This window comes from Ornithodoros turicata, chromosome 2 (assembly GCF_037126465.1).
Source record: "Ornithodoros turicata isolate Travis chromosome 2, ASM3712646v1, whole genome shotgun sequence".
Lineage (NCBI taxonomy): Eukaryota > Metazoa > Arthropoda > Arachnida > Ixodida > Argasidae > Ornithodoros > Ornithodoros turicata.
The window spans coordinates 94,195,719-94,222,960 of record NC_088202.1 but is presented as its reverse complement, the minus strand read 5'-3'; the positions used below and the strand labels follow the sequence as shown (position 1 = coordinate 94,222,960).

Here is a 27,242-nt window from a genome sequence, read left to right as displayed (position 1 = left end):
TGTCTTAAGCGTGCGCATAACGTCCCCGAGTCACAACGTAGTACGCCCGCTTGCTTCAAACTGTTGCTTATGCACTGATCATATTCCGAAAACACCCGTCTGGGACGGCGTACTCAGAGCAAGTCCACTCTTGTGATAATGATGATTCGTGGATTTGCATCACGGAGACAAGTGTGATCATGAGTAACTCCACAGGAGTCGGTCTGTGGATCAATTTTGACCACCTGAGGGTTTTTAACGCGGGCCGAAATTTGCCTCATGGCACCGCCCCTCGCGGAAGATGGGGTCTAAACAATTTGTACCCCCGCGCCCCCTCTTCTTCATGGTAGACGATATGTAAATAAGCAAAAAAATAAATGATTTCTCTACTTATATTTGCGAAACTGAAAATTTTAACAAATAAATTATGTGTGTAAGCAAGTAGAAAAGTATGCATGCAAACCATGATTACAATCAGTTGGGACAAAGCAGGCAACCCTATAGAGCTGTAGGTACCGCTACATGGTATACTGGGTGTTTCACCTAACTTGTCACAAAGATCTACTGGTTTGAAAATTATGGGGCCAACGGCGTTTATCTGCGGAGAACATATGCCGGGACATGCGAACACTTTGATCAATTCTCAGTCGCGAGAAATTGAATTTTCTGATTTCAACTTCGAAACTTACCAAGCCAACGTGAAGTCGATGTCAAGTTTGTTTATTTATTTGTTTTGTCGGAAACAAAAAGCGTATGTTGGATTTGCCCCATTCCATCACAAAATACAATCTGTACTGCAATGCTAACAGCTGAAAAAAAGAAATGCAAAAGCTACCGTTTCGAAATGCGTAGATTGTCGGCCACCCTCAGTTCTTCGTTAAATTGATGCAAGAAGCGGTGGAAGAAAAACGGTGACCGGGGCCAATTCAGATTTCTTTTCGATGCTTCTGTTGATAACGGCAGTAAGGTTCAAGCGTACCAGTTACCTGATGCAACAGTGAGTAGCAAACAGGAATAGGTGGGGTCACAGCTTTTTTCCCCACCGCTTATTGCATCAACTTGGCTGAGAATTAGGGTGCGACAATTTGCGTCACTCAAAACGAAGGTTTTCGTAACGTTTATTTAACGTTTGTTTACCGTAAATTTCGAAACGTTTTCGCAACTTTATCCAGCGGTTACCACTGTAGTGGGGAATGCATTTTGAAGAAGTGTAGATTACCTTTCCACATACACTCTGTTTCTGAAAAAAGGAAGAAGAAGACGTGAGGTTGGCTTGGGAAACTTCTCGCGACCGATAATTGATCAAAGTGCTCGTATGTCATGAAAAAAGTTAGCGGAGGGTAAACACCGCTGATCCCATCCTTTTCATAGAAGCAGACTTTAAAGGCAACCATGCAGAGACAGAGACGTAGAAGGAAAACATTGAGACATTGGCTGAGCCTGTGCAGCCAGCTTCACCTGGACATAAAGTGTGTGTATTATACTGAGACGCCTAATTATGTCGTCATGCAGTTCATGCCTTGAGCATAGATTCCAGTGGTTTTTACCTAGGAGTGAGACTATGCACATAAAATAGCTAAACTGCGTTGCTAAATACAGCGATTTATGCTTCGTGTTCCTCGATAAGGGTAACAAAACTGCACAGCAAAGCTTGATGTGAAACATTGGAGCTCATCGTTCCATGTACATTTGCGGTTGTTTTGCAGCACATCGCCAGTTGAGACACCTCAGGTCCAAGTACATCAGCCTTTAATTTTTTCGAAGCAGCCATTCTTAAAATAGTTGCACCAATGACGAGACTTCTGTAGTCATGAAATCCAATCATCAAATTCACTCGCTCTATCTCTCTCCCTCTATCTCTTTCCCTTTTAGAACAGCACTCGGTGCACTATCAACCAGCAGTGCATAGTATCAATCAAAAGCAGGTGCGAAAAATTCCTTTAGAGATAGTTTAATTATCAGTGATGAGACTCTCAACTGACGCAGTTCACGAAAACTAATTGTCATCCAAGGTACAAAGCACAAAATTAACTGATTACTCTACAAGTGATAACGTCCTGGTCGATACAACGATAAACACTATTTAGTCACATGGGTCATGTAGCACCACTTGGAGGCTGCTGGCTCCTCCAGTTCCATTCCATGCATCAGCTTCCTACGCCTAACAATAAAGTTTGCGATATGTATTTCTGTTCTTCCTGCACGATTATAGAGACGTTTTCCCCCATCCCTCTGCACCCACGACTTTCAGCAGCGCTATAACACGCGTCGTACAAACTGGAGTTCTGTTCCTTGCACATTCGTGAACCGAAACGCACCTCCGTGTACCAACAGCGGGCTTGAGACGATCGATTCGAAGACGCCTCGCCGTGGGCTCTAATTGGATGTGATGACTCCCAGGACCATTACGTTTTCATACCGTCCCGGCCCCCTCAAGGCCTTCTATACTACCAATACCTCATTTGTCATGAATTGACGACGTACTGCTGCTGGCAGGAACAATGTACAGGTAATGGCCCGTGATATACGGAGATATAGGAGAAGACAACTTAGTTTCGTGTTCCTTGCGGGAACACGGCGCTCAGAAGGGATGCTAGGCCATGTTTTCTGTGTGATGATATACCGTTAGCCGTGGCTGTTTTTTTTTTCTCTTCTTTTTTTAGTAATGCTTTATATCAGTACCCACGGCTTCTACCTGCGTCTAAAAATGGTGCACGGTACCAATGCCAGGAGGTTAACGCGATCTTGGTTAAGGTCCATTTTACCTACCACAAAGAACTACTAAGAGACGCAGTCGCACTTATGTGGGGCTCAAACCTCGTGTTAATAGAGAGTTTTAGTGTGCCGTACGCTATCGCCTTTGCGTACGTAAGGGATAGCGTTGGTGGTTCTGCGCAAGCTCAAACCATAAAGAGAGCTTCACACAGTGCGCAGAACCACCACGCTATCCCTTACGTACGCAAAGGCGATAGCGTACGATGCACTAAAACTTCCTATTGTGGTGCTTCGTTGCGGTGATACGCGGACGGCACTAGCGTACGGTAGTGGCTGGTGATCGGTGGCGTGTTGTTGCCAAGCCTGTCCAACGTACGCAGAGCTAACAATTCTCTCAGAAGCAATTCACGATACGCTAAACATTAGCTGTAAACTGATTTGTTAAAATCCGGTCTCGGTGGACCAGTTTGAAAGCTCAAGGTAACCGGTTCGATCCCGACCGACCGACGGCAGCAGCATGGAGGTATGGTACACCGTATTTAGCCACGTCGTATTCGGCGAGGGACGTTAAATGCGATGTGACATGGGGAGAGATTTTGGTCCACGTTAAAGAATCCTGAAATTAGCAAAATTCATCTACAGACCGACTGCTGCGGCGTAGTTCATGATCATATTTGCATCGTGCCGTAAAGGCACAAGTTATCATGATTTGCTAAACAAGAAGGCGATGCCACACCATAAGCTCACGACAAAAAAAAAAAAAAAAAAAGGAGGAACGGTGATACTTCGAGGCTGACACTTTATAGTCTGGCGCTATTACGACGTTAAACCTTTTGTACGGAGCCCGACGGCAGATTTTGTTGAAAAAAGCTTGAGGCACTATGCGAAACCAACAGTGAATCTGCCTCTTTTGCACATGAGGAAACGTAAGGTTCCACTGGAGGTTCCAAAGGAGGTTCCACTTCAACGCTCTCTCGCCTCTTGTATGGCTAACCTAACCTTTTTTTACATAACCATTAAACCTGTCCCGCCCCTCACTTCTACAAAAGCTTCACTGTTTGTTTCTCATAGTGCCTGTGCCTCTTTTTAATGCTGGCTGACTTTCTGGACACCCTCCTGTTGACAAAATGCACCTCAGATAAAAGATACCCCAGGGGTCGCTTTTGCCAGGAGGTCCCGGAGCTCCTTCTGCAGAACTCGAAATCAAAGGAACTGCCATCATTTGTGTCAAGCGTAACGTTAATTTGCGTGCTTGTCGATCAACGCTGGTATACCAGTAAGGTATTTGGAGTAGATGTACACATACGGTGTGTCAGCCTATTGGTGTGGCCTATTTTGTGAGGTATCTGGGTGGCGCATTGCATGCTACAGTTCTGTGAAACGAAACAGGCCATTTGTCCGTCCATTATCTCACTAGTTTTCCCTTAGTTCACACAATCGCTGCTTATCGTGTGTGAAAACAACGCATGAACACTCGACAATATGTGCTTTAATTTTCACCGAACATGCCCTATTTGCTTTCTTTTGTTTTTGTTTCTTTCGTGCAAAGGCTGCAAGGAATGTCAATAACTGTATATTTTAACGGACGGTGAAACAGAAATGGCATTACACTTTCGCAGCCTTTATGAAACCAAATGAAATAAGCGGACGTAGCTATATAGGAAAAGCAGAAGTGCTTTGCGGAGCACCGTGGACTTGTACCTCAGATAACGGGTTTTGAAGCTATATTTGCATTTTTTAAATATACATCAGTAGTTCAAGGTGTACGCAGAGGCTATCCTCCTATTGGTCCCCGTCTCGGGAAACCTCTTCAAGTTAACTTGCTTCCCAAATTGAATAGGGTGCTTTGAGAATAGTCTCGCGCGGGATTAACCTAGGGCGTATCCCGAGAATGCTTTCATCTTGCGAGGAATTTTCGATCACATATAGCTAGGTAATGATCCAGAAAGATGATAGGAAAGAGTTTCTTTTAAGCCCCCCCCCCCCCCCCTCTTATGAGGCGAAATGTCAGGCAAGCGTTGTGGAGACGAACACGGGCTAAGTTACTTCATGTGCACCGGTATAAGCTTCTGATGAGAAATATAGTACTCTCACGGCTTAACATTATATAAGTGGGGTGGGCTAATTAATGAACACTTCGAATGAACTTCGAACTTTAAAGAAGCACCTGTTATTTGTATGGCTGAGAAGGAGCATTATATTGACGTTGGGTATTTTTGCGGAAAAGAACAGACCTCTCTAGCACGTCACGAGGCGCTAGGTTTGGTAGTATATATTACCCTCTCCATGTTTTGAAGATATTCAAGCTACTCCACTGGCACATAGTCAATGGCCAAACTTTAAACTTCTGTTTCGAAGACCTTGCGCAGAAAGATTTTAGTTTAGATTTTAGAAATATTCTAGACGACACTCGATATGAGTCTCGTCTTGTTTCCTCGCCTGTGTTCATGTTTAGATGATCCACTAGAGAGAGAGAGGGAGAGAAAATGGTGACTCTGGCCCCGCCGGGGCAGCTAGTTGCTTCAGAACATCCTCCGCAGACTCAGGGAAACGTTCCGAACACCAGCTGACTTGAGTTATGTTCCTATGTGCTACGCTTACTTGAGCAGACACTTTGTTTATTTGAAAGTTTCTTTGTGACTGGGACATCTTTATCAAAACGTCCGTTTTATTTCAAATTCTCCCTTCACTATGGGAAGTAGCAGGACCTCACACGTTGCGAGCTCCTTGGTTGAAAAGATGGCTTCCCCGCGCGCAGGCACTCTCGTTCAGAATAGTTTCCTCAGCCCTTTACACATTTGAGATATCCTTTAACCTTTCATTTGGAGCAATGCATAACTTGGTATGCATTAGCTTCCACGGTATTTCATTTCCTGGAAGCATCTACTCGAAGTGTAGATCAATATCACCCAACTTTCGCGAATTCGATTTTAGGTCGAGATTGCGAAATGAAGGACCGCAAAAGCCATTTCCGCGGCAAAAGTACTACGCCGAAGCCGACCTAAGTGCTAAATTCTAGGACGTGCCTCACAATATTTCCTTTCGACACCTTCGAAGTCGAGATGTATGAAAATGAATCGATATTGTGAGGGCCATCTATAGACTGCTGAAATGTTCCACACTGCTCTCCACAAGTTGCCCAAGCAATGTAACTAAGGCGTTATCGAAAGGCTTCGTTCAGAATGGAACAAAATGTAGACTAATTCGGACTAGGGGACTAGGCATACTATGGGACTTTGTTGAAAGAAAATTCTGCTTTAATACAGTCAAATTATGTTCGAATGCATCCTTTATGCGTTTACCCGCGCTTACAACCACATCGAAGCGATTCTTCTCACACAAATTGAATGCGCGGAAGACCTGCCATGAGTTGCAGCAGCAACGCAATAAATTTGGATAGACGCACACGCATGTTGCCAACTCTGTCCCGCTTTTCGGATTTGGGTTCTAGAAAGCTTACAGGTGTTGTGACAGCTTTGATATATGTGGTTCACTACACCATACACGCAATCGGCTGCAGGCCAGAGTACTGAGGGAGAAATAATTATTTGTCCCTATAAGCGCGGTACAAATATTAATAAATAAATTTTGCGCGAATCGGGAGCAGAGCGCATATTCGCGGCTACTAAGCTTCGCGAATTCTAAATACGATAGAACTGCGCGTTGATTGTTTGGTTTACTTCGTGATGAGCACGAGATTGCCCTTCGATAAAAGTGTCATTTGCTTTCGTCACTTGCAGCGTCAAAAATATACCCGCATTTCGTAAAAGCGTCATTGCACATGCTTATGCCGCCAAAATAGTTCAAATGCTTACTAATTACTTGTGCAAACAGCTGTGAAAATACTGCGATTGCAGCCCAGCTTCTAAGCTGTCCATGCTTGACTGAAATCGATTCGCGAAATTCGCGAAAACTAGGGGTACGCGAACATAAGGGTTATATAAATCCACACTATTGGTTCTTGTAAGCACTTGACCTCTCCGGCGGCCCCTTACTGGCGGAACTGGTTGCGGTGATGTCATGTGGCATTCGCGGTGCCTACTGGCTATATGTCTGTTAACCTCGTTGTTGCAAAACTTGAAGCGCATTTCACAGTCCTTCACATTTAATCGGCACAACTTGGAGCGAAGTGTCCGCAAAGTGGCCCCAAAACCCATTATGTTGGTAGGTCGCCAGGGAATATCCTATTCCATCCAATCCGATCCAGTTTCCCGAAAATGTCGGCACTGAGTGAATACAGGTGATATGGATAGCCTGGGATTAATAGCGAACTGTATTTTGGCTGGTGATTGGCCAGACAGCTCAAAAAGTAGGTGGAGTTCCAGGTATACGCAAATCCCATTAATGGCTACACTCCCTTTGGCATACACCGCACTGTTGTCCACGTAAACTGGGAATGTGTTGCCTCATGTGTCGTGCGGCAGAACAGTCTTCAGATTATGCACAATCAAAGTGACAGAATACGCATTTTTGGCAGAAGGAGGCTCGACAATCGCTTTCGTGCTTCCTAAGCTTTTAGTGGAGGGTTGTGCCCGTCCGTCTAATCGCACATCCTCCAGTTCAGCGGAGCTCTACGGCGTCATCATGGTTCTGCAATTCATGAAGATATTGGCAACAGCTCAAACAACGAATCAAAATCTGCATTGAAAGCCCTACAAGCATTGTTGGTTTCCACAGGCCTTGCTCCCATTGTATGCGACGAATAGGCCTTACCCATGCGCTCCGAAAGGGCACCATATCTGGACATTTGTGTATACCTGACAGCGATGCGGCTGGTGTAGCAGCCTCAGAAGCATTCCGGGGCGGTCCAGTACGGCGTACTTCACCAGCTTTGACGCGCGCTAACTCGTCACTGTGAGCAAAAGAATGCGTAGAGAGCGCTGGTTTAGCAGACACACGTCGACAAGCACTTCACCACTTTACTGGGTAGACCTAGACAACGACTCTGTGTTGTCTGTCCAGGACTATGGAGACACTGTTGCATCGGCTTCGAGTGAATGCCCCTACAACCCCTACAGACTCTATACAAGGTCCGGAAAACCGCCTCCCCCAAATACTCTGGGTGTGGAGCTGTGAAGGATGGAGCTCATCCTAGTTGTGTCTGTATGTTACTCTGAAATGCGTCGCTACCTACCATCTGAGTTGGCACCGCTGCACGGCGGCACTTTCAGCGTCGTCAAATGCCAGGGCACTCGTACCCACACTTCAAGCAATTAGCGTTTCGTGTTCTAGGCCAGTATTTCCTGGAGACTGAGACGGACACCAAGTTCTAGGGCTTCGGGATCTCAGTGAACAAAAGTGCAACTCATCGCACACTCATGCGACGGCAACTTCAGACTTTCGTTACCTGTTCTTTCGTCTTACTTGTTCACACTTTATTTATTTTCATTTTTGATTCTTTTCTCTTACAATCAAAAGCGGTCGCTGGACGCCCAGCTTTAAGCGTCATGGAGTAAACTGATTCATGGAACCACCGCCTTCATATTTTTCTTCACATATACATCCATTCCATAGCAAACCCTGCCCATGAAAACCACGTCTCCTATGAGTACTGGTGGAGTTACTTCGGTCTGAAACATCATTACGCGCTACCACACCTGCATAGCCCACATTATCCTCGACAGCCGTTAATTAGCGTGTGCAGTATCGCCCGCAGCGAACGACGGCAGGCTGAGAACCAAATTGAGAATGCTTCACCCGAGCGAAGAAACTCGCAATCAGCAACTACGTCCGGATAGCAAAGCGACGAAAAATAGCTGTTGTCGTTGTTCACTGTTAGCGCCGCGAAGCAACTGCGAAAAATAGGTGCACCTCAAGAGGCACGAGCAGCGTGTACGGTGGGTAACTCTATTAAGCACACAGCTGCGTATTAGTGAGCTTTAGTGCATCGTACCCAATCCCCACCTGCGTACGTAAGGAATAGCGTGCTGGTTCCGCGCAACGCGTGAAGTTCTCTTCTTGTTTTCTTGTTTTGCGCGTCCGCAGAACCACCAACGCTATCCCTTACGTACGCAAAGGCGATAGTGTAGGATGCACTAAAGCTCTCTAATAGGTGGCTCTAGTACTGCGTGCGCAATCGTTGTGCATGCGCAAGAGGTACATGCCCCGCATGCGTCGAACGTGGCATTGCGTAAAGCACACGCACATTCTCAGCATGCTATTTCCTTGCATGTGTAAAGTGAGTTGAGTTTGAGTTTGAATGTGAAAAAAGGAAGAAATTGTGATTACGCGCGCTATCACTAAAATTGTCTAATATTAGCACAGTGCTATCGCATCAATGATTGTTTTTTTTTTTTTTCATGGAATGCATTATAATCTGTCATTTCGCAGAAGATATTCAGATAACTTGTTCGCCCCCAGGAAGCAGAATAGGCGTGACAACTAAAGAACTCCTCGTACATTGCGAAACAACATTGTCTCTTTTTCTATACGATCTCTCTCTCTCTTTCTCTATACGCGTTGCGCGTCAAAGAAAATACATGGTTTACTTGTCAAACAGTCACTGTTGGTGTTATATGACCTCTGAGATTAAAGGTTTACCATAGCGGTCATTCATCTAACGGCCTGACTGGAGAAACATAAAACCGTGGCAACTGGATGCGAGAAAAGCCGGGCCCAAACAAAGTACCCTCTTTCTGTTGACGATGTATGTTTCCTTTTGGAAAATCGGGGGCAAAGAGAGCCTCGCCATTGCCTCGTAACGCTTGTGCCAGTGACGGGAATGTGAAGTATATTTCCACCCGGAACATTACACGATGTAATTCGAATATCATCACACTCTGCTATGCCGTTTCATGCGCACATGCATTACAGCATGTGCAGAATGCTAACGTTCTGATCTATATCAGTGGCAAGGCGGCAGTGTTTTATTTTCTAATTATTTTGTTGGTCTGATCTTGTTTCATCTCAGCGGCAACTGAAAAAGGGGATTGAGTGACGAACAGGTAAGAACTGAAAGAGAGTCCAGAGGGAGCAATAATTGAAGCAAAGTTACTCGAAGGAAGAAAGAGCACATAATTACAGAAAGAAGCAACATCTTCTTGAGTTTGAGGAGCACAGACAAAAGGAAATCCAGCCTCTTTCTTTGCTCACCAGGATGCTTGCACCATTTCTCTAAAGTGCACTGATAATTTCCCCTCTTCAAACGATTCCCCGAGGCTTACACTTTTTCGAGAAGCTTCTGCTGCCAGCGCTAGGTCATACGCTTCTTTGAACGTTAAGTTAGTCTCTTCAAAGAGACGGCCACCGCCATAATGGCGGAGAATGACACACCACATCATCATCCCATTTATGTGTGTGTACGTGTGTTCAAAGAGACGCCTCTGGATAGCTTCCTCGCGTATGCCCGCTACAAATCTGTCACGCAGCATTTCTTCCAGCAATGAGTAATTACAAAACTCGCTGGGCTTCTTAAGTTCGGCAGCGTACGTCGCTATAGACTCATCCTGCCTTTGTGTTCGGCGCATGAAAAACACACACCTAACAATTTCGGATGGCTTTGGCATCAAGGACTTCAACACTTTCCTTGTAGGGCACCTCCGAAACTTGCTTGGGTTGCAGAAGTGAACGCAGAAAAACGTACGCGTTGTCGCCACATACCGTCATGAAGATAGCGCGCTGCTTCTCTGGTGCTGCTACGCCCGTGGCTTGGAAGAAGGACAGCCGTTCTTTGTAGCTGCTCCATTCCTCCGGGATTGATACGTCCAAAGGCGATATTCCGTACGGCAGTGACACTGCTCCGGCAAGGCTGCTTCCTGGGCTGAACTCTGGCTTCGCAGTTGCCATGCGCTCGGGTAGTCCATAACACACGTCGCCAAAACTGTCGAGTACGAACTTCTTTATTCAGTACCGTACATGCTTGTACGAGGAACAGCGCTCGCACAGTGCATAGCAGCTTACCAAGGAAAGAACACCCGGCTTGAATGCTCGGTCCTTTTTAGGCAGACATGGGGGAAAGGTCGCGCGGCATCACCTGATTGTAGCGTACGCTAAAGTAGATAGCGATGCGCAACAGCAGATAATCAGGACATAACAGAAATGTAGTGTGGAGCACAGCTATGCCACGTCGTATGCGAACTAAAAATATACTGAAATGTCTTCACTATATTCGCATCTTTCATTTGTACGTGGCAATGTGCTAACGCGGTAGTGAATGCGGTGCTTTTTTTTTTTTTCTGTTTGCTTATTCTGTTCGTAAGAACTGGAAGTGAGTAATGGTACGTACAAGCATACATCGCGTGTCGGGAAGTTATACGTTTACCATACAATTCCAGAGCAGTTCGAATTGCTCAACGAAAAGAATCTTCGGTTGTTTTTAATCGCTTTTAGTTTGTGATCATTCAGTGAGGTCTTCATTTCTTTGCTAAGCTGTCCGTATTATTTGCTCGCCCATTTTGTGGACACACAAGTGTGCCTGCATTCGTGTCTCGGTACCTAGATATTGTACCAGGTCCTAGAATTACCGGAACTACAAACTCGAAAGAAATTTGTGTTTGTATCTTTACAGCACTGCACACTAAATGAATGCACCCTGGCGGGACATAGATTACGTCTTTTGATACTTCAGAAATCGGCTTCCCTCTTCTACCCATCAGTGAGCATTATTGTCACCAGCACACTTCCTCATTGACGGCTTCCTGTCCTACGAAGCACACCCGCACTTACACAATCATTTTAAAAAGGAGGCCCCGCGTTATATTATTATTCGACAGCAAATGATACATGTCGTGCGCATGTTTTAGCGAATGCGTAAGGTTTGCGGAACATTAGAACGAGGGATGATATAACGCGACTAGGCAAAGTTTCTCTGCAGTGTAAAAAGCGCAGAAATCACACCGATAATCGAACATACGAGCACAACTGGGAACAAAGAACAATACGACATTAAGGATAAGCAAACGCGTGACCATAGTATACTTTATCGTCACTATATGACTTCCCATCCACTGCGGTTCAACGGCGAATGCGTGACGTTCGTCACTGTGTCATGTAATATTGGAAGTCAGCCTCGCACTCGTGAAAGTAAAGTGCGGTGAGGACGACATCTGTCAAAGCGCCGCCGATCTTTCTTTATTTATTTTCCTTTCTTGCGATATTTATCCTGTTGGCAGCTTCGAAATATCGCATTGACTTCTGGAGGTCAAATCGCTCAACGCTGCGCATTTTCTTCTCGCAGCGTTTTGTTTCTGTGTTGCAGGTGAGAGCAAGACGGATAATTCAGTCTGGTCAAGGAGTGGACGAGCATTTAGATTTATAAAAAGAGCATGATGGCAATTGATCTTGCATTGGCAAATGATCTTTCATCATTATAAAGAGAATATTAGAGAGCAGGGTGTTCTGTCGATGTGCTACATCGCAGTTGTCCAGAATCGAAGAGCTTGAGCGTCGTCGCTAAAATTCGCAACTGGATAAACCGGGCACGTTTGCTCCATATGTGCAAGTCTATGAGTGCGCATATCTTCAGCTAGAATATTCTAGACACCGAAGAATCATGCGAGGGCTCCTTTACCCTTCATAGAACAGCGTCTACGCCATTCCAATACCCCCACGCCTCACACAAACCAAGTAAGAAACAAAAAGTAGCGTTCCACACAACATCTTGTCGGGACAACTCCATATATATATATATATATATATGTACGAGCATTAGTGCTCGTATGTTTGAGACCCCGAGGAAAGAATGGAATTATAGAGCCGCGTTTTTATCGACCACGTAATATACGTACAAGAAAACACAGGAGAAAAACACAGAGGAACAGGAATGAGCAAGCGTGTGATTACAGACCCAGCAGGGTAAGAACAGCGGACGTGGATTGCGATTGATGCCCTCGGACGAGAATGAAAGCTCTTATCGCTTTGATGCCAGAGGTGCACTTTGGTTTTGCGTGCAGCATGGTAATGGAAGTCCCACAATAAGCAGTGGTGCTCACCAGTGGGAGAGCACACCCTCTTTGCTGAGCGACCCCGTAAATATGAAAAGAGAGGTTATAACTCGAACACACGAGAAGCCACTGGGCATGCATCCATTTGATGTGCTCTGCAGAGTAAGAGCGGCTGACGACGCTGCCTGCTTTCCGCGCGTCCGTATGTTCTGTGACAGTGATAAATGTACTTTCCCATATTGTGGGCACGATATGTAGCTTTTGTCCGGTGAAGGGATGAAGACGGTGCATTTCAATGCATAAAGTGGAGCGAGTAAACGAAGGCATCTGCGCTGAATAATTGTGTTTTATTTACAAGCTAATGTCTTACGAGTGAAACGTCTTACCAATGAAAAAAATCATTGTTTTTGGGCATTGGAGGCTTGTGTGGATGTGTCGTTGATGTTTGTAGCTTGATATAATTTGCATATTAATTTACATGTCTGTGGTGCTGTCCCCAGTTGCTTATTTCAAGTGGCCAAACCTTAAAGAAGCAGTCTAGAGGCCACAACTTTGTTTCTGTTTTCCCAGTTTTCCCACAATTAGTGCAACCGTAGCGAAATTAGGACGCCTGCAATAGCTCCCCGAACCTCCCATGCGCGAAACACCCTCCTTCGCCTTCATGATAGGCACGTGATGAGCGCCACCACGCGCGTCACTATGTGACGCAAGTGGTAAGGACGCTCCTCATTGGACCTGGGATCACATGATCGAGGTGAGCAACATCGCGCAGGCCGGAGCGTCTGCTACCGCTTCGGAGACGCCATGCGTTCTCAGACTACGTGATGTCCGAAACGGAGGGTTTGAAGGCTGTCCACGACACAACCACGATTTTTTGGGACCACAGACACCACGGGAAGAATCAGTGGTGCAGCCCGAAATTAACTGCGCTTGTACAGCGAAAACCCGGTGCTTCACGACAGTGTGCAGCCTGTCCGACCGCTTTCACCGCGCGGTTGGTGCAGCGGTTAACAGGTGGCGCCACAATACCGCCGCCATCGCTTGCTTTCTGCTACTGTGAATTCTGAGATTGCACAGAAGCCACGGATATATTACTCTTGTGATCGTAATCTTATTTTCTCAGGCGCATATATGCTTTGTTTTTTTAGAAAACGTGATATCAGTCATATAAAGAATAGAAGTCAACAAGAAACAGCTCGCAATGTTCGTAGCAGACGGTTTTTCCTACGAACGAATGAGGGGCTCTCTACCACCAACGTCACAATAGAGAGGGTGTGGTCTGCAGTTGGAGCGCTCCCGCCTGTCACCGCGGCAGCGATTTTCCAAATTAATTGCACCGTGGTGGAACAACTTTGGACAAATATTTTGTGGGAATGCTTTTCACATACTGCTTTACAAGATGACAGCAGTTTTTGGCCATGATAGATACCACTTTAGTGCTCCTCTAAACTCAGACAATGCCGAACTGTGGAAGGAATTTGCGTTAGGTCCAGACCACAAAAACTCGCTTCCAGTAACGCTCCTAATAAACCTTTAGTAGTATGTTTGCAGACGGCGTACAGAGGACAGTGTAATTTATTGGCGTCGATCAACGCCGGTGTTACCAACATGACTTTCTTATATAAAATTATCACATCTGGCAACCTGTCTTGCCAGATGTGCCATGGCCACCGCTGTGCGAACTGTCGTGTCGACATTTGTTTACTGGCTTCCGAAACTAGGGGTGGAACTCACGCATTCAACTTCAGAAGGAAGGCTACGTAATTCACGTCACTGATTAATCGTATTATGTATTTAAAATGAATGTATTAAAACAAACTTTCGAAATTTCATAACGCGTTACCCCCAGTAATTATGTGACACACAATGACGATCAGGACACTTCCAAGCACTACTTAAGAGCACATTTTGCGTTACATTAGCGTGAGCAGCGGAGGGTAGCTGCCTTCTAAGCATGCGCTCTTCATTGGAGGGTCATGCGTCGACTGCGTTTTACGACATGCGCTATACTCTACGGCACTTTGTCTCTGCGTGGAGGAGGGGGAAAATTTTGCCTGCATTTTCCCGTATTCCAGCAGATAAATATTTGGTTCGTGTGTGCAGCCATTCATGCGCCGTCGTTGACGTCTCCGTCGGAACGAAGCTTCCGGCCGCTGAGCCCCTCCTTGATAGTGCCGAATATGTGCTAGTCCAACGATGCCACGTCAGGCGCATATCGCGGATGTGGAAGACAGTTAAATCGAAGATCACGGATGCTTGAAGTGTAATGATACGTCACGTATGCGGGCGGGCAACTCTTTCGAGAACCCTTTCGAGCGGTTCGCGACGTTTTGTTCTAATGGAGGGCTTCAGTGTCACACAGAGATCACAATATATTTCGTTCTTCACTGTTTGTCCCCTAATCAATGTTAAGCCGTTGTACCTTGCTGATTCCAAAAAAAAAGGGGTTTCGATAGTTTCGGCCTTACAGCTCTTTTTTTTTTCTGTTTCGTGTTAGCACCGGGAAACAACTGTGGCCATGAACGGCGTACAGGCGTGGACGGGTGGAGAGAGGACAGCGGGAAGGAGTGGGGGACGGGGGGATGAGTATGCGTCCATGGCAGACTTCATAAGGAAGTGTGCCGACATCCATATGGAAGGCCTGCCGGGAAACCCAGGGAAAACCTCAGATAGTACAGCCGACGCCGGGATTACAGCAGTGCGCGGGGTACCATGTCATGGCGAGCCCAGTGCATTTGTGTTGCCTCCAGCGAAGTATATACTTGCTGCAGTGATATGCTGTGTTTTCATGCGGCGGTGGATGTCAATACGTTTCACACCTTCTTTCATAAGGCGCTTCGGCATAAGGCTTCGCTCATAAGATGCTTACACCTCTCCGGTGTAAGCATCTGGCGGGGAATCAATTTTTACACAGCTGTCGCGTGAACACGTGTGCGACGTTGGGGCTTCGAAAAACAACATACTACATATTAGGAGACCTGACCTATCATCTGCAGCAAGAATAGTGAACGCGATACACAGTACAGAATTATGTTCAATCAACTTTCTTTTTTTTTTTTGCTCATCGCCCCTTCGTACCTTTCAAAATACATAATTATTCAAAATTATTTAACAGAACGGCCCAGAAGATTGCTACCTGGCCATAAGGTGGCCCACTTCACCTGGAATACATCGCTTCTTGTTGTAATAAAAAGTATTCCCGTATCTTATAAAATTATGTCCATATTCAGCAGCAAACAGTGTTGCTTAGAGACCACTTTCCACACGTCTTGTACGCTTTGCGTAATTTATACGTGTACGTATTTCGATTGGTTGAAAGTTACGTAAAAATTGGTGAAACGTTCGGATCGCCAACTGTAGAGCTAAACAACGAGCGACCATTTCGTGGTAATGCCAGACACCAGGAGACAATCTTTACTGGCAAAAATAAAGCGCGCATCAGTATGAACAGGAGGATATTCCCCTTCTCTCGGATGGTAGCGTAGGTGATCCACCGTATGAGAAAACCAAGTAAGGCACACAAGAGATGATCCAACCCCATGTCTTCAACCTGACCCGTCACATCTGCAGTATCGCTAGTTTTCCTTTTCCACATATTCTCCAGATCTTTTTCTCTGTCACTGACGCATCCTCTTCATATGTGCATATGCTGTATATTCTCTCGGTATATATATAATTCTCTTCATCGTTGCCCATTACAAAAACAGCCAATCTTGCCACGCTTCCATTACGCCGTGGAGACGAACCAATGCTGGTGAACACAAAACAGGGTACACTAATTCGTTGCTACCGGGACGCAGCATTTTCACTCCTGTCCCAGTGTACGCAGCTGAGCCGTGGCTACAACCAGTACCCACAGGCACGTGTCTGGTGTTTAGATGCCGACGCAATCAAGCAAAAACGTAAGCATGCATGCATGCGTTACACCGCTCTACTCGCCCGTGTCACCCCACTACTGCTTCCTAACGCGGTGGTCGTTTAAGCGTGCTCAATTCTGTTAATGTGATACAAGGAAGGCCCTCGTCGGACAGAATCACTCCGTGTCGCAGACTTTTTGATGATTTGGTGGCTGGTATAACATGCCCAACAGCCCATTACACCCCCGTTGCATCTTAATAAGATGACATCCCAGGCCGAAATTTGTATTTGTAATTGGTAATACATACAGCTTTAATGTTGAAGATGAAGAAATATGCAAGGTGACGACTTAAAAGGGTATGTGCCGGGGGCTCATGGCACGTTACGTTACGGAATGTTAATAGCGCTGCTCTGGTGACTCCCATACGCATCCACGAGCATAGCCGCTGACACTGGACGAGGCCAGACGTTCGGAGACGCGTGTTGCAATCTTGAAATTGAGCAGGGAAGTATGACGTGCCAAGCATAATGACACGCCACCATGAGACTGCTCAAGACATATGTTCGAAATTGTACTGGGCGAGGCTAGCAAGAAGTGAGCGTAGTTGACGACGAGAAATGCCCTTAATTCGCAGGTCCGTCACGGGTTCACACGTACAGATAGACTGTGGCCATTTCAAATGTCGTTTCCATGAAACTATTGCTCGACTGTCTAACTCATGACTACAAACTGCATATTACGTACTTGCATTACGTACTTCAATATGCAGTGCCCCACAGCCTTAAGTTTTGCTTTATTTTTGAATTGTTTGCGTATGAACGCTATTTCGCTACAGCATACATACCATAGCATTAGTGGCATTAGGCGATATTAAGACGAATTTTCGCTCTCGCTTTCAACGAGCACTACAAAAAAGAAAAATATGATGACGACGAAATATACGAGCACGAGAAAATTGATCAGGTCAACGTTTTCCATCATATCGTCATCATCTACCGTGGCATTAGAATATGACTCATTCAGAAACATAATGCATCAGGGTAAGCTGAGAACTAAAGGGTTGGATATCCTTAAGAGAATATGCGCTCAGATCAGCTCCAGCCCCGTGCAGTGACTCATTTCGGAGCCATTATCTCTTCTATTTATACTGTGCAGACTTACGGTGATTTAAGCCCGCTGTTGTCTTTGCTATATTTTCTCTCTTTTTTTTTTGCCATCACTCACATCTGTGACGTAACGAATTCTAAATTAGGATAATGGACTGATCATTAACGTTCGTAGTAGCAGATTGCACGGAAAACGCACCTAGCTGGAGAAAGAAGGAAAAAGGGGGTATTATATGTAAAGCCTTCATCTGTTAAGCCTAACATACATTTCGAAGCGACGGAGCGGCGAAGCTTCCAACGTTCCTTTCACGCAGAAAAATTTGGTAGCGGGCTGTATTCAAAACCACATATTATATTCATTGGTAATAAGAGTAGTAGCGAAAGTAAATTTTCTCTGCCTTCCCGCGCACGTTCGAAATATTTATATTTTATTCTAAATTATTTATGAACTACTTAACCAACTTACTGTCGTCGTACACCCCAAAGAGACAAATTGCGACGCCACACTTAACTGGAATAATAAAACCATCACTGTAATAATATTAATAAACAATACCACCACTGTGGTAACGTACTGCCGTGCTTCTCTTTTTTTGAATAGCAAGCAGACACCTGTCTGGCTGACCTTTCCTTTTTCTTTAATAAATCTTCATAACCCTCCCCCCCCCCCCACACACACACACCCCAATCAAACAGGTATCAGCCAGTGTTTCATCAGAGACTCAATTCACCTGCAGGCATTAAGAGGACAGTCTGGCGTCTTCTTATCTGTGAGACAACGACGCTTCCGTTTCCCATACCACCCCGTGTAACTGACGTCACTGTTCTAGAAACTCTCTCGCACTGCCATCATCGTGGCAGCAGTCGGGAGACACAATTTGAAGGAGTGCGCTGATATGACTGATATCGTCCGAAGAATAAGCACGTCGTCGCCAAGGCAATGACACACCGCCAGTAAAAGCAGACGCAAGAACGGAATCGTAGTTCTTCCTTTTGCACGTGGTTTGATAAGAATGTTCCAGATCATTCGCCCCCACGTTTGTTATATGGCATTCAGATTTAAGGAGTTCTCGAACGGAAACCGCTCGTCGCACAACAGCGCCCGATCTGCAGACAGAAAGGGTGAAAGCAGAAAGGGAGGCAGCCGGGTGCAGCCGTTTTTCCGAGATGCACCGAGAAGTGGATTGCAGATACTGCTCACCATGCTCGCGTCATGTTCGCGTCATGATCTCCCAAGTAATTCAACGTACAGTCAACCCTCGATTTATGAACCTTCGATTTATGAATTCCCTCGTTTTATGAACAGGAGCGCGAGGAACCGAACGTTTTACATGAGTTTTTCCCTCGTTTTATGCACCTCGATGTCCGAATAATGAATGGAATTTCTGGGAACGAACTAGGAGTTGCCCAGCGTTTTTCCTCTCAATTTACGAACGGATCGTTCCGAGGTCAACAGAAACCTTTAAAGGGAATATTCCATGGTCTTACGAATGGCGGTGGAACGGACGAAACTTTTTCCAGGTATTGCACCCTCGGTGTTTAAACCCTGAAAATCCGGACAACAAACGGGTTTTCCAGGGACGCATTAGGGGGACCAAGTGTTCCTGACCTCAATTTATGAATAAGGTGGCCGCAGGTCAGAAGGACTTCAGAGGATACTAGTGACGTGGTCCCCGTCCATGTCAGCTATTGTGCGAACTATATGTTGCATTATAAACGCAATTTCAACTCTCAAATACTGCTCGATAGTACTCACCTAACGGAATTTTCTATTGATGAATCCCTTGATTTATGAACAATTTTTCAAGAAACCGGGGGTGTTCATACATCGAGGGTTGACTGTATTCCAATTTTGATTCCCAGCTCTGGAGCGAAACGCTTCTCTTTCTTTTTTCGGATGCCCACTGTCTTATCATTTCCTTAGGAATCAGAGGCGCGCAAAAGACAATGGAAGGCACATGTGACGTTTAATATTCTATGCATTCCAAACGAGGTCCCTCGCACAGAATCGCGAATCCAATCTTTCTGTGCCCACAAGACATCATCCGAGTGGGCGGCAGCCTTGATGAATATCTTTATGCATGCTTTTCACTTCTCTAGAGATATGTCCCAAGCCGCAAAATATTTTTTTTTTTCAGAAAGTACACCACGTCAACAACTGATATGATTGCTGTTAATTTGCGAAGCTTCGTGGCCTGCTTACATGTCGAAGCTGCGGATTGCTCCTAACCGTTTTTCATGTCACGTGTGTGATACCCTGCGGATACCGGGTGTAACTTACCGCAAACAAAAATGAAACAAAAAGAGAGAGAGCGAGAGAGAGATGCATATCCTTGACTCAACAGCTTCGCTGCTAACTTTCGATTCAATGGTTCTCGAAGACTCAGTTAAGCGCCGGAGTATATAGAACGGAACAACTAAGTAACATAGTAACTAGGGTGTTGGAGGCAGCTTGATGATGATGATGATGATTTCTTGTTTAGTGGTGCAAGAACAGCTTGGAGGCAGCTTGCCATACTAACTGACTATAAGTGCACGCGTGAATAACAAAAACAACTTTATGTTAAGATGATGAATGGTGAGTTCGACCGTCAGGGGCGATATTCTACCCCACTGCTGGTGGTGATGTGGGGTGTGAAATAATGAGCTCCTTCACAATAAGGATAGAAGTCCTATTGTGTCTAAAAAGGTCAAAAAGATTTGAGCGCAGAGCGTTGGTGGGCTGGATTCGGCCAGGGACAAAGCAATTTTAATAGAGAGAATGTACGAGAGTCCAGTTGACTAAAAGACTCTGAGAGTGCGGTTCGGGAAGATTGTTGATGTGGACAATGAAGAAGAATGTCCTCCAGATCGTCTAGAGCACCGTAGTGGCAGCATCTGGGTGAGTCAACATGTCTTACGCGGAAGTGCGTACCTAAGACCTCGCACTTCCAACCCAAAACAAAATGTGGAAGACATATGCAGAAATATGGGTGCCAACTGGCAATGTAACGTCGTCGCCAATAGACTCATCCTACAAACATTCTCGCGTGTGTAGGTGTGGGCACTATTCTAGGTAAGACTGTCTTTGATAAGTGGAAAGTACATTCTCAACCATAGCGAACGCATTATGTAGAATCTTGGTTGCATCGCCCGCGTTGCGCTCCCAGCAATCTACAAAACATTCGTGATTCATTAGCGAGTTTCTGTATACCGTTGGTGACGTCACCGTCAAGTTACCGAACCTACCGGAACCAATAGCGAGTTTTCGTGCATCGTACGTTATCGCCCTTGCGTACGTAACGAATAGCGTTGGTGGTCCTGCGCACGCGCAAAACATAAAGAGAGCTTCGCGCAGTGCGTAGGACCACCACGCTAGTCCTGCGTACGCAAAGGCGATAGCGTACGATACACTAAAGCTCTGATGACAGCGGGCATTCCCCATTCATCATCTCAAAATAAAGTTGTTTGTTTTGTTTGACTGCGGGCGCGAATCAGAATCTTATCAGCTGATTGGGTGCGGAAAACGCGGTAGCTTAACGGCTCGTGGTAGCGGCATACTTTAAAACCCTGTATGCCCCCTCTCGTGTATCCAACTTCTCTCGTTCCATGGCACAGGACGGAGTGGGGAGGATAAAATATAATGTTGTGTTGAGAGGATAAGACCAGGGAAGGGGTAACGGTAATGGTAACGGGAACAGAAACGTTACATTACCGAAATTGGAGATGGTAACGATAACGTAAACGCATACCACTGTCCTCCATTACCGGAAACGGAAACAGAAACGAAAATTATCGTCCGGTATTGAATTCGGGTAATGGCTATTACTGTTGCGCGATGACATTTCAGTGACTTTTCATTTTCTTTTTGTATTTTGATGACTCCATTCCCTGCAATGCTCTAAATACTACACGACAGCATGGAAACAAAGCGCAATATTGGATATCGAGGGTGCATCACTCGCTTACCCACTCGTGACATTACCTACCTACATGACATCAAGACATGATATTTACATAACATGGACTCCATGCATTCTATTCCACCATAGCATGCGATGACAGCATATGATTTTTATTGTTTATTTTTTTACTTTCTTCATTTCACTGTGGCTATTGCAGTATTGCTTACTACTGATGAGAGCGTCCGCTTATGAATGCGACATTGGATGAAGGTTACGCCCATCTTGGGTTGCTGGACTCAGAGTGACTAAAGAGAGAAGACTGAATGAAGACTGAAGACATGTTCCTACATTTCTTTACGAAATCTAGCAAGATGTGCGCATCCCAACGACGTAAAATTATTTGTGTAGTGTGTACTCGTGACACCGAAGCAGCACTGGGCAAAACAGGGTGCTGACAAAGCCAGACGGGCTGTCCCCCCCCCCCCCCCCCAGCTCTGTAACAGCCGTTCAGTTACCGGAAACAGTAACGGAAACGTAACGGAAACGAAAATTAGCATTAACGAAAATGGAAACAGCAACGAAAATACGTCCGTTATCCATCCCTGGATAAGACGATAGTCGACGCGCTCTTTTATATAAAAGCGTGTCGGCTACATACGTGCATATTTAAAGAACGCAACGACCCACACGGACGGACGACACGGAGATGGCTGCGTTGTGTCCGTTCGCGTGCCTTGTTCAGTTCTTTAAATATGTACGTTTCGAAACCGCATTTGTCGTGACAATGCGCGAAATTCGTTTCAGAGGAAATCTGCATTCACGCGGTGCAGGCAGCGGGACATTAATACAACGCGAGTCAATGCCAGCGTAATGTACCAGTTAGATTACATATTTATCATCGGAAGCGAAATGAAATAGAAAATCGAATATGCGTGCATCTCTTAGTAGGAATGTACCTTTATGGAAGCCCGGTATGTAAGCGTATAAGGATGTGTATCTTTTAATGTTTGTTTATCTGTACAATTTAACGTTCACAGGTGCATTGCATCGTAAATTGCCGCAACGCATTATGCAAAACCTATCGACCAGGTCAAGCACGTTTTCCGACCGTGCTTGGGACCGCCAAATGTTAATCGACGTGCCAAAATATAACCTGATGAACTGGAACTCGTTTGGGCATTGTTTCAAATGAAAACGGGAATCAGAAAATAACACCTTGGTTCGATAAGTTGAGGTGCATGCAGAAATTGTGGTTCAGCCATCTGCATTGGCCGCCACCAGCAGTAGAGTACAGCGACTATGCTTTTTTTTTATTCCGTGTTAGCCCCTCGAAGTAACTGTCACCATCAACGGCGTACACACGTGGACAGATGGAGAGGGGACAACAGGAAGGAAGGGGGGGCCGGGGGGGGGGGTTGATGTGCGTCTTGTGCCGACTCCAGGTGGAACTGTGCCGACAGTCGTCTGAAAGGTCTGCCGAAAATCCCAGGGAAAACCTCACAGAGCCCAGCCGGTGGTAGACTTCGAACCCACCGCCTCCCAGTCTTCAGCACGGCCTTGCTACCACCAGCGGGTGGGTGCTATTACCCACTCGGCCATGCTGCTGATGGGACTATGGGACTATGGGAGAAGGTACTGGGGAGCTGGCCAGGGCAGCACCAGCAACCTGCGCTGTGTGCACTGACGAACTACCTCAAGGACATACGTGCTGAAATCATACTTTAAATCATTCAGTGCTTTCACATGTCAAGCGTCCTGGAACGGCTGGTCGCACCAGTGCGACCTACGTTTCCATTGTTTTCTTTCTATTACTATTCTATTCTATGGGATTGTGATAAAGTAGGGAACCTATCTAGGAATTTTGTTGCCGACGTCGCATGTCGGTAGCGATTTACGCACTGCGGGCAGCAGGCAAGAAAACCGAAGTGAACCCAACTTATGCTCTCCTCAAAAACCTTAACTTTCATTCCCCATCGCCACAATCCGAAGTCCAAACCAATCTACATGCCAATGATTCACACAACCTAGTCTATTGCAATTTTACCTGATGACTTGATCTCAAAGAGAGCATAGCATAGTCCAAACCACCACAGAGCAAAGCAAAATTAGATTAAACGAAGGCGCATGACTTAGTCATCCTTATTACAACCACAGCACTCAAGATATGGCTACCATGGAGTCCACGTCTTTAACTGGGCGATTTCTTCGGTCTCGCCGAAACAAGTCTATAGCACAACCTTTCTGCATGACTCTTGACGCAGTGCAGCGCTTAATTTTTCTCTCACAGTCACTTGTTCGTGTCGCCTGCTTGAAAAGAAAAAAGAAACGAAAAAAAAAAAAGAGTCACTTGTAATACGACGTTGCTTTGCATTAACTTTAACGAGGCACAGAAGACATCTTTATGTTTTTTTCTTTTTGTCGTTTTCAACAGCAATACTTGAATTCATTGATGGAGAACGGTCATCAAACTAACGCAATAAAAAAAAAGTCCCTGTGATTTAAACAAAAAAAAAAAAAAACAAGAAAGAAACGGGTCTGTAACGGGCGTCGCGCCCATCAAAAGTGCAAGACCATAAAGGAGACCCATCGTGCCCACCACGGTCATCTATGCTGTGGTTAATTGCGCTTCGCACGACAGTAAAGTTCGCCTTGTGCTCAAAACATTCGCCTTCTATGGGCGTTCGCGAGATAGACGAGACTTGGAGCGTTGGGAAGCTCTATGCATTTATTTATGGGCCGGTTAATTTTTATCGTGCATTACAGAGGTGTCCCGGATGAAATGAGATTGCTTACTTCGGAACACGACACCAGCTATAATTTTTTGATAAGACGAAACACACGTGTGTCGATGAAAATAAGCGCTTAATACATTGAAGTGATGCTCCATTCGTGGGACATCCTGCGTTGTCCGTATGCTTGGTAAGCAAATTGCAGTAACCAGTGTGGATGGAAAGGCGCAAATAGAGTATTAAAATACTGCTAATACGTTTTTGTCGGTCGAGATTTATGCGCCGTATATTTCGTTGGTCAATAAATATACAAAATATGTAGGCTCCATAACGTAAAAGGTTGATGCTCACATGGTCGACGATAACTGTCAGCACGTTATTTTTTTGTAATCGCTCAAGATACTTCGTGACACTTCATGACGAACAGATCCATACAGACTGTTATAGAGCTGATAACGATGACAAAGTTGACCTGCACTTTGCATATGACATCACGGTACCTAAGACGTAAAATCGTCATCCATTGCTCAATCAGCGTAGTTGAACACATCCAGCTGTGAAGTCATAAACTCTTTTGGTTTGTTAAAACTAAATGTAACTTTCCCGTTACTTGAAGCATATGTCGCGCAACTTGTTACTCTCTAACAGCGCGCACATTTCCTTTTCTTTTTACTAATGTTGTTGTTGTGTTTTCTTTCTTTATTTTTTTTTCTTTTCTGTAAGCAGCAAGTTGTTCTAACTAACTTTCCCACCCAGCAACTCCGACTATTCCTGGGCGCGACATACCAAGTTTCGCACAAGCACGCGCTGCAATTACCATCAGCATACCGGTCGTTTGTCATTGAAATGAAGAGCAAAGAGACGCCCAAACAATGCAGTCGTGTGTTATCCGAGCGCCTTCTTACCTGGGGAGGATGAGGAGGCAATTTCTACGAAGAGCAGCAGCAACAGGAGTATCCCACTCGACGGCATATTATCCAGGCGTGCAGTGTATCCTGGCAGGACACAGAGTGAGTGGCTGGAGCTTAGCCGGGGAGACATAGGGCCGTCTGGCGGTGGGTTCCTCAACTGCACATTGATCCAAAGCACGCGCGAGATCGGCGCGGCCGCTAGCGGAAGACGCGGCATATCGAAGTGATCCTGAAGTGGGAAACCTGTGGTATCTCGATCCACCGAGTGTCGTACAACTTTTCGAGCTCAAAGAAGAGGAAACATTATAGCAGCGGACTCCAGATAGAATTGTATCTGTTAGAATTGGTATACCGCGAGAGGACAGACGCCCCTATCTCCGATTTGTTGTGTCCGATCCGGTGTGTTGGGTAATAATTATGTATTAGAATGGAATTCCGGATCTAATATAGATTTTTTGATATCGGGCCGAAGGTTTTTACTGTATATAAATGACATGGTATCTATTCCAAACTCGCCTGACACGATCGTGTATGCGGATGATACAACTTTGTTTTTCACATTCCAAACTCTAGCTAAGATAGTTTCACAAGTTAATACTTACTTGGGAAGGCTATCTCACTGGACTAGACTCACTCAGGACTAGACTGTGTTTCAACACTGGAAAACCCAATTACATAATCTTTCGACCGAAAAACAAGCAAATCCACCCCACTTTCCCGATGGCCATGATCTCTGTTGTAATTTAAAGGAGAGCGAGATAAAATTCATTGGTGTGCGGTTCAATGAAAGTTTATCTTGGAAAAACAAGTTACCGGCGTCAGATCCGAAACAGTCAAAACAATAAGTGTAATTTCCTGCGTTAAATATTTTTCCCCACTTGTATCGAAAGGTACCTTTATTACTCCCCCTAATGTATCTTAAACTACATTACAGTTTCCTTATCTGTGGAAAGTCAACGCAGGGTAACCGTGATAAGATCTCAGTGCGCCAGAAAAAGATCGCTCACATCATTACAAGTGTAAACACTGATGTACACTTCCATCAGCCTTTTCATGAAACACAAATACTACAATAGATAAAATATTTACCTTGAAGTTTGGCATTTACGCATATAACCTTATCAAATCGGAATCATTGAACGTGATTCCTAGTACATACCATACCTAGACCTAGAACCATACCATACCATACCATACCGTACATAGAACATTACCATATACTTAGGGTCTCACTTTTCTGGGTTAAACCCGATTCCACCCGATTGTTCGCTCCCGAATCAGTTTCGGACCAATTCGGGTTAAACCCGATTTCCCCTCGAATTATAATCATGTTTTATGTTGTGTCCTGTATCACTACACGATTTAATGGCAATCTGTGCGTACGTCTGATGAAAATATTATCTGAGTGCAACAATAAACTGTACGAAGCACATTTAATGTTACGTTACGTGATATTTGTGATTATGACTATCTATGAGGCCCCGTTTTACACTTGAACCGAGATTAACGGACCCTTAACTTAAATTTAACGCTTAACTCTGCTTCACAAAAGGGAGTTATTGTTATTGAAACATTCATCACGTCAACAAGTATTGTTTACAAAAAATAAATGAGCGTTAACTTTAACAACGCTTGATCTCGGTTCAAAGTTATCCAGCGCTGGTGAATCACGAAGAATGCATGTTTGACCAATATGTGCACCTTTTAACTACGGGTCGCTTACTGGATAAAAAAAAAAAAAAGTAACCCGAGAACACCCGATTGTATCACTATCCCCGATGTCACCCCGAATTTCAGATTTCAAAATAGCACCCGATCCCGAATCCGGGAAAGAGATTTAACCCGAAAAGCCAGACCCTACAACAAAAAAAAAGAAAAGAAATCGCCCCCATACAGGGTTCCCCCCTTTAACAGCCAACTATAGAGCCCCACACCCCACCCCCACCCCAGTCAACGCGTTTTCTTGTCCCGTCTTTCTTAAACAATGCCGGTTTACCTTATACTAAAATCTTCTTCTATGAACAATTACAAAAAATCCACTACATGAACATTTATTGAACCGGTAGTAGTGTTATTATCAATCAAACACGGTTGTCCTGATTTTCATGTGATATGCTTGCTGGTTTGGTATGATGAAATCTCTATAATTTTGGTATTGATACAGGTTTGAGGAATACA

At 45.1% G+C, this 27,242-nt stretch overlaps 1 protein-coding gene across 1 annotated transcript in view; it reads right to left on the bottom strand.

Moving 5' to 3' along the window:
• LOC135385811 (hemicentin-2-like) overlaps positions 1-25,202 on the bottom strand; it is a 384,675-nt gene extending 359,473 nt beyond the window's left edge. The window contains exon 1 of the mRNA XM_064615341.1: positions 25,059-25,202. Within this exon, the coding sequence (XP_064471411.1) occupies positions 25,059-25,194 (136 nt within the window). The 5' untranslated portion in view covers positions 25,195-25,202. The remainder of the gene's footprint in view (positions 1-25,058) is intronic.
• Positions 25,203-27,242: the final 2,040 nt, after the last annotated feature.